General features: G+C 44.4%; 1 protein-coding gene across 2 annotated transcripts in view; it reads left to right on the top strand.

The window, feature by feature from the left end:
• Window positions 1–14,743, top strand: part of reep2 (receptor accessory protein 2) — a 231,472-nt gene extending 216,729 nt beyond the window's left edge. Inside the window, exons 7-8 of one of the 2 annotated variants that reach the window (XM_070877242.1) lie at window positions 3,914–4,062; window positions 12,780–14,743. In XM_070877242.1, coding sequence (XP_070733343.1) covers window positions 3,914–4,062; window positions 12,780–12,854 — 224 coding nt within the window. In that variant the 3' untranslated portion in view covers window positions 12,855–14,743. Of the gene's footprint in view, window positions 1–3,892; window positions 4,063–12,779 lie in introns of both variants that reach the window. The other variant, XM_070877241.1, reaches the window with a different exon arrangement.
• The last annotated feature ends 315 nt before the right edge of the window (window positions 14,744–15,058 follow it).

The following is a 15,058-nucleotide window of genomic DNA, read 5'->3' as shown; positions in this document are numbered from 1 at the left end:
TCTATAGATATGTGAAGAGAAAAAGATTAGTGAAAACAACTTTGGTGGCAAAAACACGAAGGCAGAATATTATCTGACTAGTGGCAGATTAGGAAAAGGAGAGGTGCAGCGAGACTAGGTGTCATGGTACATCAGTCATTGAAAGTTGGCATGTAGGTACAGCAGGCGGTGAAGAAGGCAAATGGTATGTTGGCCTTCATAGCTAGGGGATGTAAGTATAGGAGCAGGGAGGTCCTACTACAGTTGTACGGGGCCTTGGTGAGGCCTCATCTGGAATATTGTGTTCAGTTTTGGTCTCCTAATCTGAGGAAGGACGTTCTTGCTATTGAGGGAGTGCAGCAAAGGTTCACCAGACTGATTCCCGACTTGGCAGGACTGACATATGAGGAGAGACTGGATCGACTGGGCCTGTATTCACTGGAGTTTAGAAGGATGAGAGGGGATCTCATAGAAACATATAAAATTCTGACGGGACTGGACAGGTTAGATGCAGGAAGAATATTCCCGATGTTGGGGAAGTCCAGAACCAGGGGACATAATCTAAGGATAAGGGGTAAGCCATTTAGGACTGAGATGAGGAGAAACTTCTTCACTCAGAGAGTTGTTAACCTGTGGAATTCCCTACCTCAGAGAGTTGTTGATGCCAGTTCATTGGATATATTCAAGAGGGAGTTAGGTATGGCCCTTACGGCTAAAGGGATCAAGAGGAATGGAGAGAAAGCAGGAAAGGGATACTGAGGTGAATGATCAGCCATGATCTTATTGAATGGTGGTGCAGGCTCGAAGGGCCGAATGGCCTACTCCTGCACCTATTTTCTATGTTTCTATGTCTCCCATCCTGCTTCCTGTAAGGACTCTATTCCATTCTCCAAGTTTCTCCAGTTCTGTCGCGTCTGTTCCGACTATGCCACTTTCCTTACCAGAGCTTCCATTATCTCTTCTTTTTTCCTCAATCGAGAATTCCTCTCCACCATGTTTGACAGGGCCCTTGACTATATTCGTCCCTTTTCCCCCACTTCTGCTCTCATCCCATCCCCTCCCTCCCAGAACCATGGTAGGGTTCCCCCTGTCCTCACCTACCAGCCCACCAGCCTCCACATTCAACGGATCATTCTCCACCATTTCTGCCACCTCCAGCATGATGCCACCAGAAAAACCAAATCTGCCCCCTCCCCTCTCCTGTCAGCATTCCGAAGGGATCCTCCGCAACACCTTGGTCCACTCCCCAATCACCCCCAACAACCGCTCGCTTTCCCATGGCACCTTCCCGTGCAAGTGCAGGAGCTGCAACATCTGCCCTTTTACCTCCTCCCTTCCCACTGTCCAGGGCCTCAAACACTCCTGCCAGGTGAAACAGCAATTTACTTGTACTTCTTTCAATTTAGTATATTGTATTCGCTGCTCACGATATGGATTCCTCTACATTGGGGAGATCAAACACAGATTAGGTGATCGCTTTGCAGAACACCTCAGTTCAGTCCGCAGCCGTGACTCCGAGCTTCCGGTCACTTGTAAGTTTAATTCTCCGTCTCACTCCCACTCTGACCTCTCTGTCCTTGGCCTCCTACACTGTTCTAATGACGCTCGAGGAATAGCACCTAAATTTTCTATTTGGCACTTTACAGCCTTCCGTACTCAACATCGAGTTCAACAATTTCAGATCATAACCACCGATCCCATTTTTTCAGACAGCAGCAGTTGGTAATAATTCTGCTATTGCCATTCACACCTCTTCTAGGTACATCTTTTGTTTCTTTACTTGCCCCATTACCACCCCATTTTCCTATGCACCATCATTCCGTTTGTCATTTAATCACTCCTCCCTTCCACCCTATCACAGATCTGCCCTTTGTTCCCTCCTCCCCCCTGTCCCTGCCTCTATACTTACTTAAAACCTGTTACGTCTTTAACTTTTCCAGTTTTGATGAAAGGTCATCAACCTGAAATGTTAACATTGTTTCTCTCTCCACAGATGCTGCCTGACCTGCTGATATTTCCAGCATTTTCTGTTTTTATTTCAGATTCCCAGCATCCACAGTATTTTGCTTTTGTATTTGTGTGTTTTTGGTGATACTTGGTTGAATGAAGGATGTTGATCAGACAACCGGCTGAACACAGAAAGTCACATGGAATCCTTAACGTCTACTTGAACAGTTAGAATAGGCACCCCTGGGAGTACCATATCATCCATAGGAAAACTTTGAACCAAGAGTCTGTTATATTGAGCGTTGAGCCTTCTGTGCACTTGATACCAGTGCACAAACTCGCACAATCCCAAACGAGAATTGGAGGTCAAGGGCGATCCTGTGATTTACTATTCGATTAATTGGGGAATAAGAATGAGAGATCAGGTACCATTAACGATGTTTGCTTCGGCCAAATCCAAGACAAATTTTGTTTGATGATTTAGCTGGTAAGATAACGAGGGATCCGTAGAAATGAGAGGTCTTCTCGTAAATTCATGGAGGAATCAGGACAGTGTTGTTCCTGGTTTATTGATTGGTTTGATTATTAGGTGTCAGCCGTAGCTGAAAATATCTCAACATTACAACAGTGACTACACTTCAACAAGTACTTCATTTGTTGTGAAGCAGTTTGGAACGTCAAGAAAGGTGGTATAGAAATGCACATTCTTTTTTCTTCTTCCTTTCCAATCCATAAACAATAGGAAGAATCTCAATGTCCAAATTTGATTACGATCTTTCTTTATACTAGATAAAACTGAAATTGACAGTGTATAAGCAGATTCATAGAAAGCAAGTAGAAGGAAGTGTCACTGGCATTATATGAGACTCAAGTGAAATAGTACAGGAGAATTACCACTTGTTATGGTCCGTGTACTTAAGGAAAGGAATAGAGGTAATGGAAAGGACTTAGAACAGGACAAAATCATTTCAGATTTTGTTATTTCATTGAGCTCAATGGCGGAATAATAAATAAACCTTGCTGGAAAAAAAAATTAAGGGAAGCGTGATCCAAATTTTTTTTAAGTCATAAAGAGAATCAATAAGGTGGATGTACAGAGGTAATTCATTCTTGAAGACGTGGTAGTAAGATAAATATATTACAAATAATATTGAAGATGCAAAATAGCTTCTTTATGCTGAGAATCATTAACTTGTGACAAACTGCCTGCTAGTGCAATAAATGCCAAATCAATGTCCAAAAGAGAAATTGATCAACAAAAATATATGGGCGTTGGGTAGGGAAATGCTGAGTTCTGAAAAACGACTTGCATAATCAAGTTTGCTGGTTCAGCTGAATGGCATTTCTCATGCCCATGTTCTTTATGGGGTTGATATTAATGGTCGGAGAATTATGGGCAGAGTACCGGCGATTCCCTGATGTGTATGGCCGGCAGGCGAGGCTTCCCACTAGCAGTACACATTCATAAAGACAGCTCTATAATGTCAACATCCTACATACAGTGTATGTAGAAGTCACACAGATACAGACACACATTCATTGCAGAGACTAAATAAAGTGGTGTTTTTATTATTTTATGCCAGTGGGGCTGGAATACTTGTTATGGTCTCTTCTATGCTATTTTATTTTTCAATTGGATAAAGATCAATAAAGCTGTGTATCTGACAATGTCAAGGCATGAATCAGAAAAGCTATATTTTTACATGCATATAACAACTTCCATTTATAAATCACCTTCACCATACTAAATTGTCCCAAAGCACTTCACATGATGACGACATATAAGATATGAGATCATTTTAAATTATTTTCTAAGGAATTGTTCACTTGTCTGAGTTTAATTGAAAATTACAATTTCAATATTTCAACACTGTTTTGAGAAGAAATATCTTTATAAATCAGTGTGCTCTTACTAAATGTTGCTTTTGGTTTTAGCCCTCTCCTCTTTTGCCTTGCTGTTTCTCAGACATACTCTGGCTTCCTTCAGGAGAAGAGGTAGGGAACACGCAGGCTCAGAAGTCAGATGGGGAGCAGCCTGATGTGAAACCTGAACAGTCGGATGAAGATGTTGTGGACAAAGTGCCAAAACGCACCCAGAGCCTTAAAGCCCCTAAACAAAAGCTGCAGCGTTCGGAGGTATCTTGTCAAGACTATTAACTTTAGATATCTCATTGCTCTCTATCTATGTCCAACTCTGTTGATTGCCACTGTTCTCCAATTCCACTGATCCCATGCTATTGCCTTATAGATGACTGGTAACTAACAGTCACTGTTCCTAGTCCCCATCAGTTACTCTCCTCCAGCCCCATCAACCCTCATTCCTGTTGATCCCTGTCCTCCATCTTCAATGATGATATCCAGCCTGCTATCAATGGTTATTTAAATAATGCAGAAGCCATAAAAAACAGTCAGCATAACAAACACAAGCAACATGTTATGACTTACCAAACCAAGAAATTTACAGGAGACAGCTAAATTAGTGGTTCAGAAGATACAAAGTAAGCAATTGAATGTCATAGTACCCGTTCAAAAGGGGCAACAAGAGCCAATTTCGGGGACTGACGTCCCATACCCATAAGCTGATTTAAAGACGCCTCCCTAGATATTGGGTCGGATTATTTTTCAGGCATCCCTGACAGCCGCCTAAAACATGCTTTAGGCCCCTTAAATTAAGGGCCTAATGCGTATTTTAGGCTCCCTCTGCCGAATTGGACACTGCAAAGTGGAACAGGAGGTGGTCCAGCCACACCAAAACACTGATTTTATAAAAGATTTTAAGACGTACGTTCCTGTGGAGCCAGGAGGAGCAACCTTGCTTCCCTAACTCTACAGTATCCCATTTGGCACCCCCTCCTCCGACCTCCCCATTGCTGCTTTCCCCCCACCTCAGTCTCTGAAACGTATTTGTCTTTTTAAAATAGGTGAGCAGCAAGTGGATATGGAACAGGCACTGGCAACTTGGCCAAATAATATTAGTAAAGTCCAATTTCGGGCCAGCCTCTGGCCTCCTGGTTGGGGTGTCTGCATCCATTTGAGTAGAGGTCTAAAGCAATTTCCGCTCCCTAATCTATTTCAATTTGGAATGACGTTTGATGAAGTTCCACATATTCAACTTATAAAAAAGATTTAAGACTTGTGTAATTAATGGAGATTTTTAACAGGCTTAGCAAAGTGGATAACATAGTTACAAGCCAGTTATTTAATTTGGCTTCTGAGTGCAGAACCAGAGGATAGGAGTACGAAATTTACAAAGCTGAAGCAAATCTTGAGAGTTGAATGAGTTATTTTCTGTCCAGAAAAGGATGTATGTAGAATAGACACCCAGTCGAAGCAGTTAATAGTTGTCATGTATTCAACCAGCATTGTAACCCATGTATAAACTGACCTAAGTTGTACACCGTGAGAACACTGACCACTAGGTGGGAGACACTCCTAACCTGGACCTTCAGGTATAAAAGGGGAAGCTCCACCCAGCTTCATCACTTGAGTGCTAAGGAATAAAGGACAGGTCACAGACTGACCTCTTAAGCATGGGCCTCGTGTGCATTTATACTGTGTAGTAAGGACGTATCAATGGCGACAAGAAACTGGGATTTAAACCACGTGAGCATGGCCACTAGCAGAACAGACGAGAGGTATTGTGTTAAGGAATGGTTGGGACAGAGATTCAACATTGTTAAAGCAGCACACAGTTCTCCAGGCAGATAAGGGTAGTCAGGCATGCCCCAACATGTAGTCGAACCCAGAGGGGGAGTTCGACAGAGACAATGGCAAGCTGAACAGCGATTCTTGCCATTGCAAGGGACAATGCGGCCAGTAATGGGGCCATCAACACCTGTTAATGGTGCACTCAAAGACAATAACAGGGGCAGTCAGGGACGATCGACTGGCAAGGGACCTTTTGTTTCAAACCGCAACTCATGTTGGAGGCGTGGAGGCATACATTCAGCCGGAGTTTGCAGAGATGAGCAAAATACCTGCAGAAATTGCAGAAATGGACACTGGGGGAAATCGCTGGAAGCTGAAGTTCAGCGAGTTCATGTGGAGCACGTATACAGTTCATACACCAGGATGCCACCGATAATGATGAAAGTGCTCCTCAATGGCATCCCAGTATCAATGGAGTTAGACACGGGTGCCAGCCAGTCCCTGATGGGTATCAAACAGTTCGAAAAGTTGTGGGCATCCATAGCCAGGAGGCCAAAATTATCGCCGATTGACGCACAGCTACGGACTTACACAAAGCAGATCATTCCGGTGCTAGGCAGCGCCACGGTAGTCGTGACCCACAAAGATTCGGAGAACACTCTGGATTGTCAGGGGACGGTCCCGCACTACTGGGGAGGAGTTGGCTTGCTGTCATGAACTGGAAATGGGGCGATGTCAATGCAATTTCCTCTGTGGAGCGAGTATCATGCTCACAGGTCCTGGACAAATTTGACTCATTATTTCAACCTGGCATTGGCACTTTCATGGGGGCCAAGGTAGTGATTCACATAAACCCGGACGCCAGACCAGTACACCACAAGGCCAGAGCGGTGCCGTACGTGATGCGGGAAAAGATAGAAGGCGAATTGGACCGCCTGTTGAGGGAAGGCATCATCTCGCCAGTCGAATTCAGTGACTGGGCGAGCCTGATTGTGCCGGTGCTCAAGGCGGATGGGTGGGTCAGGATATGTGGCGATTACAAGGCCACCATCAATCAGATGTCACTCCAAGACCAGTACCCGCTACCGAGAGCGGAGGACCTCTTTGTGACGCTATCCGGTGGCAAACTTTTTTCAAAATTGGACCTGACCTCAGCTTACATGACCCAGGAGCTGGCGAGTGAGTCGAAGAAGCTGACCACCATCACGACACACAAGGGGTTATTTGAGTACAACAGATGTCCGTTCGGGATTCGCTCGGCTGCCGCGATCTTCCAACGAAATATGGAAAGCCTCGTCAAGTCGATTCCAGGGACGGTGGTTTTTCAGGACGACATCCTCATTACGGGTTACGATACTGAAGAACACTTCCACAACCTGGAGGAGGTGCTACGCAGACTGGACCGGGTAGGTCTGCGACTGAAAAAGGCGAAGTGCATCTTCCTAGCTCCAGAGGTAGAATTCCTGGGGATGAGGGTAGCAGCAGACGGGATCAGCCCTACTGCATCCAAGACGGAAGCGATCCAGAGAGCACCCAGACCCCATAACACGACGGAGCTGCGTTCGTTCCTGGGGCTCCTGAACTATTTTGGTAACTTTCTTCCCAAATTGAGCACACTGCTAGAGCCGCTACACGTGCTCCTACGCAAAGGTCGCGAATGGTTCTGGGGGGACAGCCAGGAAAGGGCTTTTAATAGAGCACGCAATTTGTTATGTTCCAACAATCTGTTAACGCTATATGACCCATGTAAGAAACTTGTGTTAACGTGCGATGCGTCATCCTATGGTGTCGGGTGTGTGTTGCAGCATGTCAATGCCAAGGGTCAGTTACAGCTGGTAGCTTATGCCTCCAGGAGTCTGTCCCAGGCAGAAAGGGGCTACGGGATGGTAGAAAAGGAGGCGCTTGCATGTGTATATCCGGTAAAGAAAATGCACCAGTACCTGTTTGGCAGGAAATTTGAGCTGGAAACAGATCACAAGCCCCTAACGTCCCTTTTGGCCGACAACAAGGCCATAAATGCAAACGCATCGGCCCGCATACAGAGGTGGGCATTCACGTTAGCTGCCTATGACTACACAATTCGGCACAGACCGGGCACCGAAAACTGCGCCGATGCACTCAGCAGGCTCCCACTAGCCACCACTGAGGGGGCTACCGAGCATGGTGCTGAGATGGTCATGGCTGTTGAAGCTTTCGGAAGCAAAGGCTCACCCGTGACAGCCCGTCAGATTAAAGTCTGGACAAATAGAGACCCGCTATTGTCTCTCGTCAAGAAATGTGTCCTGAATGGGGACTGGGCAGCTACGTACAGGGCATGCCCTGAGAAATTTAAATCATTTCACAGGCGCAAGGATGAAGCCGATTGCCTACTGTGGGGAAACCGCGTAGTCATGCCCCAGATGGGCAGAGAAGTGTTCATCAGAGAACTCCACAATGGGCACCCGGGCATTGTCACGATGAAGGCAATTGCCAGGTCACACGTTTGGTGGCCAGGGATAGACGCAGATCTGGAACTTTGTGTTCGCAGGTGCAACACGTGTGCCCAGCTGGGCCATGCGCCCAGGGAAGCCCCCCTTAGCTCCTGGCCATGGCCCGCCAAGCCTTGGTCACGCATCCATGTGGACTACGCAGGTCCTTTCATGGGGAAAATGTTTTTGGTTGTAGTAGACGCCTACTCCAAATGGATCGAGTGTGACATTTTAAATTCAAGCACATCCTCTGCCACGGTAGAAAGTCTACGGGCAATGTTCGCCGCCCACGGTCTACCGGACATCTTGGTCAGCGACAATGGCCCGTGCTTCACAAGCACTGAATTCCAGGACTTCATGGCAGGCAATGGAATTAACCATGTTAGAACGGCACCGTTCAAGCCGGCCTCAAACGGCCAGACAGAACGAGCAGTGCAGATAATCAAACAGGGGATGCTCAGATTCCAAGGGGGTTCCCTACAAACCCGCTTATCACGCCTCCTGTTGGCCTATAGCTCTCGACCACACTCGCTCACAGGGGTTCCACCCGCAGAGCTACTAATGAAAAGGACGCTCAAAACCCGATTATCCCTTATACACCCCACCATGAAAGAAATTGTCGAGAGCAGGCGCCAGTCACAATATCACTACCATGACAGGAATGCGAGGGCGCGATGTATTGATGTAAATGATCCTGTTTTTGTCCTCAACTAGGCTGCAGGGCCCAAATGGCTTGCAGGCACTGTGGTTGCCAAAGAGGGAAATAGGATTCTGGTAGTTAAACTTACCAATGGACAAATCTGCCGCAAACATGTGGATCAAACAAAAAGGAGGTTCAGCAACCCCATAGAAGAAGCAGAGGAAGAACACGATATGGAGTTCACTCCACCACAGGTGACCGAACACCGGAACCAAAGGGAGGAGAGCCCAGTCACTGTGGGCAGTCCGGACAGGCCTGAGGCACTGCAAACAGCAGACACTCAGACCAACGCCCAACAACCGGAACCCCAACTCAGGCGCTCTACAAGGGAGCGTAAACCACCAGAGAGACTCAACCTGTGATCCCAATAAGACTTTGGGGGGGGAGGTGATGTCATGTATTCAACCAGCATTGTAACCCATGTATAAACTGACCTAAGTTGTACACCGTGAGAACACTGACCACTAGGTGGGAGACACTCCTAACCTGGACTTTCAGGTATAAAAGGGGAAGCTCCACCCACATTCATCACTTGAGTGCTAAGGAATAAAGGACAGGTCACAGACTGACCTCTCAAGCATGGGCCTCGTGTGCATTTATACTGTGTAGTAAGGACGTATCAATAGTGTTGATTTATACCTTTAAAAAAGACGTTGGATATCTGGTTAGGCATAGGATTGAAGGTTGCTGGAGTGGTGGGATGTGGGATAAAACAAAGAAAATAGGTGCAAGAGCAGGCCATTCGGCCCTTCGAGCCTGCACCACTATTCAATATGATCATGGCTGGTCATGCAACCTCAGTATCCCACCCCAGCCTTCTCTCCATACCCCCTGATCCCTTTAGACATAAGGGCCACATCTAACTCCCTTTTGAATATGTCCAACGAACTGGCCTCAACAACTTTCTGTGGCAGAGAATTCCACAGGTTCACAACTCTCTGGGTGAAAAAGTTTCTCCTCATCTCGGCCCTATATGGCTTACCCCTTATCCTTAGACTGTGACTCCTGGTTCTGGACTTCCCCAACATCGGGAACATTCTTTCTGCATCTAACCTGTCCAGTCCCATCAGAATTTTATAAGTTTCTATGAGATCCCCTCTCATTCTTCTAAATTCCAGTGACTATAAGCCTAGCGGATCCAGTCTTTCCTCATATCAGTCCTGCCATCCCGGGAATCAGTCTGGTGAATCTTCGCTGCACTCCCTCAATAGCAAGCATGTCCTTCCTCAGATTAGGAGACCAAAACTGCACACAATACTCAAGGTGTGGTCTCACCAAGGCCCTGTACAACTGCACTAAGACCTCCCTGCTCCTATACGCAAATCTTCTCGCTATGAAGGCCAACATGCCATTTGCTTTCTTCACCGCCTGCTGTACCTGCATGCCAACTTTCAATGACTGATGTACCATGACACCCAGGTCTCATTGCACCTCCCCTTTTACTAATCTGTCACCATTCAGATAATAATCTGCCGCCTTGTTTTTGCCACCAAAGTGGATAACCTCACATTTATCCACATTATACTGCATCTGTCATGCATTTGCCCATTCACCTAACCTGTCCAATCCCCCTGCAGCCTCTTAGCACCTCCTCGCAGTTCGCCCTGCCGCCCAGCTTAGTGTCATCTGCAAACTTGGAGATATTACATTCAATTCCTTCGTCTAAATCATTAATGTATATTGTAAATAGCTGGGGTCCCAGCACTGAACCCTGCGGCACCCCACTAGTCACTGCCTGCCATTCTGAAAAGGACCCATTTATTCCCACTCTTTGCTACCTGTCTTCCAACCAGTTCTCTATCCACGTCAATACATTACCCCCAATACCATGTGCCTTAATTTTGCACACTAATCTCTTGTGTGGGACCTTGTCAAAAGGCTTTTGAAAGTCCAAATACACCACATCCACTGGTTCTATGTTATCCACTCGACTAGTTACATCCTCAAAAAACTCTTAAAAGGTTTGTCAAGCAGGATTTCCCTTTCATAAATCCATGCTGACTTGGACTGATCCTGTCACTGCTTTCCAAATGAATATTGACAGCTTTCCAGGATTTAACATAAAGGTACATTCCTTTTTCGTTTCCCATCTTGCTATTACATCTTTAATAATTGCTTCCAGCATTTTCCCCACCACCGATGTCAGGCTACCCAGTCTATAATTCTCTGTTTTCTCTCTTCCTTTCCTTTTTAAAAAATGGGGTTACATTATCTGCCCTCCAATCCATAGGAACTGAACCAGAGTCCCTGGAATGTTGGAAAATGACCACCATGCATCTACTATTTCTAGGGCCACTTCCTTAAGTACTCTGGGATGGAGACTATCAGGCCCTAGGGATTTAGCGGCCTTCAGTCCCTTCAATTTCCCTAACACCATTTCTTGACTAATAAGGATTTCCCTCAGTTCTCCCTTCTCGCTAGACCCTCGGTCCCCTAGTATTTTCAGGAGGTTATTCATGTCTTCCTTAGTGAAGGCAGAACCAAAGTATTTGTTCAATTTGTCTGCCATTTTCTTGTTCCCCATTATGAATTCACCTGATTCTGACTGCAAGGGGCCTACATTAGTCTTCACTAATCATTTTCTCTTCACATATCTATAGAAGCTTTTGCTGTCAGTTTTTATGTTCCCTGCAAGCTTTCTCTCATACTCTATTTTCCCCCTCCTAAGTAAACCCCGAGTCCTCCTCTGCTGAATTCTAAATTTCTCCCAGTCCTCAGGTTTGCTGCTTTTTCTGGCCAATTTACATGCCTCTTCCTTGGATTTAACACTTTCCCTAATTTCCCTTGTTAGCCACGGTTGAGCCACTTTCCCTTTTTTATTCTTACGCCAGACAAGGATGTATAATTGTTGTAGTTCATCCATGTGATATTTAAATGTCTGCCATTGCCTATCCACCGTCAACCCTTTAAGTATCATTCTACAGTCTATCCTAACCAATTCACGTCTCATACCGTCGAAGTTTCCTTTCTTTAAGTTCAGGACCCTAGTCTCTGAATTAACTGTGTCACTCTCCATCTTTATGAAGAATTCTACCATATTATGGTTATTCTTCCCCAAGGGTCCTCGCACGACCAGATTACTAATTAATCCTCTCTCATTACACAAGACCCAGTCTAGGATGGCCTGCTCTCTCGTTGGTTCCTCGACATATTGGTCTAGAAAACCATCCCTTATACACTCCAGGAAATCCTCCTCCACAGTATTGCTACCAATTTGGTTAGCCCAATCAATATGTAAATTAAAGTCACCCATGATAACTGCTGTACCTTTATTGCACGCATCCCTAAATTCCTGTTTGATGCCATCCCCAACCTCCCTACTACTGTTTGGTGGTCTGTACACAACTCCCACTAACGTTTTCTGCCCTTTGGTGTTTCTCAGCTCTACCCATATAGATTCCACATCATCCACGCTGATGTCCTTCCTTACTATTGTGTTAATTTCCTCTTTAACCAGTAACGCTCCCCCACCTCCTTTTCCTTCGTGTCTGTCCTTCCTGAATATTGAATACCCCTAGATGTTGAGTTCCCAGCCTTGGTTACCCTGGAGCCATGTCTCCGTAATCTCAATTACAGCATACTCGTTAACAGCTATCTGCGCAGGTGTTTACTCACTCCAAATTAACTATGTGATAACCAGCTGTTAAACAGAAACTATTTTATTACTTAACAAAATTGCAATGTTTTCAATTTTTAGACCGGATTTTGCTTTTGATAATAAAAAAGAACCTATACAGGTGCTTACGGCTAACTAGGAACATGTTGTAAAAAATCGGGAGCTAGGAGACGTGGTATTGCTGGATAACACTCAGGAAGTGGATACACTAGTTAATTTTACCCCTCCTGAACATAGTAATGCTGAGGCCAATAGTGGACGGTACAGTCAATAGGTCTCCTCTCTCTGATGGGGACTGGATGGTGCAGTATGAAGCTCCTTTCTCTTAATGGGGACAAGGTAATACAGTAGGTTTATTGTTCGTGTAGGCAACTCCTGAATAGCTCATCTAATTAGTTGCCTTTTAATATCTGTTTTTCAGCCACAATCAAAAAGTGTTAAGTTGCGCACTAAGAAGAAGGCCACAGGCACCGCCAGCAGTACTGAATCTGCATGAACTGGAACACGTGGGGACAAAGCCGTGCAGAGTGCAACAAGTCTTTCCATCTGCCTTCAGTACATCACTGATTTGAGTCTCGCTTGAAGCAGGGAAACTGCTAAAGCACAGAGGAGCCACACCGTGTAAATAGCAGCTATGGGCCCTATGTCTTTAGCAGTTCTAGGGGAATGCAGGCGTCAGCACAGCACAGCAGTATTTCGGGCAGTCAATGAGAGACTAGACTAAATAGTCTTGCTCAATGTTACATAAGCATTTCACCAACAGAAGTAGGTATTTAAGTTGAAGTTTCACCAAAACGTCTCCAGGAAAACATTAATCTGCCTTTAGGTTTGCACTACTCATTATATTTCTTTGGATTGATCCTTTTCTTTTCCTTTTGTGCACTTAGTGCCATTTCTTGTGTGAAAAGCGAGCACGGGATCAAAATCCATTTTAATTTTAACTTCAACGAATTGATTTAAAAACCTTTGCTTGCAGATAGTTATTTAGCGTTTCACCTGGAAGTGACTGAAGACTCATGACCTGCATTGCAAGTTGTGAATTTAAGGTCGATTTAAATGGCTTTGGTTTTCGGTCCAGTTGAATCCTGATACAGCAAAATGGTTTGGCTAAGGTATTTTATACTTGGACTATGATTATTTAGGGATCAGGAAATCATATGAGCTGAAGATAAGAACGGTGAGTTTTCAAATCTTTGTACCGCAACCTAATTCACAGATTAATACAGGAAAACTATATTTTACAAAGTAATTAGACTTCTAAAATGTGTTGCCATTGCCAGACATTATTTGGTAGTAGATTCGCTGTATTTAGAGACTGATAATTGAAAACTATGCAACTAGAGAATATTTTATATTTGGATCAGAAATTTCACATTGTGGGAGTGAACAGGAAGACTGTGTTTAATTAGCAACCTACACAATGGGAGAAAATGGGAAAATATTTGTTCCATTGGAATTTGGTACAATGGGAATGTATATGAGGGGCTTTTGATGCATTGGAATGATATAAACAGGAAGTGCTTTGGTGTTCTATATGGTGGAAGTGAATAGAAAGTGGCTTGGGTTTGTTGGAAATCAGGACAGTGGGAGTGATGAGAAGGGGTTTGTTCCCTTGGAATTGTACTCAGTAGGAGAGCTGGGGAGAGGTTTGATCCATTATTTGTAGCAGGAGTTTGTTGGATTGAAATTCCATAAAGTGGAAGTGTGTCAGATTTGGTTCAATGAAAGGAAAAGGTTTGCTGCATTGGGATTCTGAGCTAGGATCTGGAGTTGATTTTATTAATAGAAGTATTGAATCTGGGATTCTGAATTGAAATCCATTGAGATCCTTTTGCCCCCATTTCCAGAGGACAGCTATTGCATTCAGAAAGCCACGTTCAAGTTGGTATAATGATGACCTGTTCTTGAATGTCTGCATGTCTTTGACATGTATTGTGAATATATGATATAGTATTTCCTAATTGTTCTATGGACAGCTAGGGTCAGAACATCAATACCACACCGCTTTCCAAATTCACCCTGTAGTTTCTAGGAGAAGGCTGGCAGTAAACAGTAATTCAATCAAGCAGGTTCTGTTTGTTCCATAAACCATGAGAGTGAAGCGGGACTGATTTGTGAATGTTGCGAGAACCTCAAGATGAAATTCATTGACTGCCAAACATTTATTTCTTTATAATGTGTTGCATGCTATTTATATTTATTTTTGACTTTTACTGATTGCCAATGGTGCACTTGGTGGGGCTGAGGTGATGTGATGTAAATGAAAGAGTAATAAAAATGGTAGTGATGTAGGAATTGAAGTTGTGTGGCATCATGTGCCACAACTACAGTAATATTGATTTGTTTTGTTAATTAATTACCTGGATATATGCTATAGATTATATACCAGGCTAAACAATATGCACTGTAACTGTAAATACACTGTATAATAAACTGTAGACTCTGCTGTATTCTAGAGGCCAGTGTAGTCTGCATGTTATTTCAGGGAGTTGTCCAAATCCTCCTTCTACAAGCATGAAAAACACATTATGTTGGACCATATACTTATAGTTAAGTCATGTAGCTAACACAATGAATGCCAGTATCATCAATTTCATTAATACTCGGTTTAGTTTGGTTTATTACAGTTTCTGCAAGGGGAGGTCAGTGCAGCCAAACAGCTGGTTTACAAAGAGGCCATTACTGACCCAGACAAAAATA

The sequence above is a fragment of the Pristiophorus japonicus genome, chromosome 4, assembly GCF_044704955.1.
Source record: "Pristiophorus japonicus isolate sPriJap1 chromosome 4, sPriJap1.hap1, whole genome shotgun sequence".
Taxonomy (NCBI): Eukaryota; Metazoa; Chordata; class Chondrichthyes; family Pristiophoridae; genus Pristiophorus; species Pristiophorus japonicus.
Note: the sequence above shows the minus strand (reverse complement) of the source record. Positions and strands in the feature narration are given on the sequence as shown.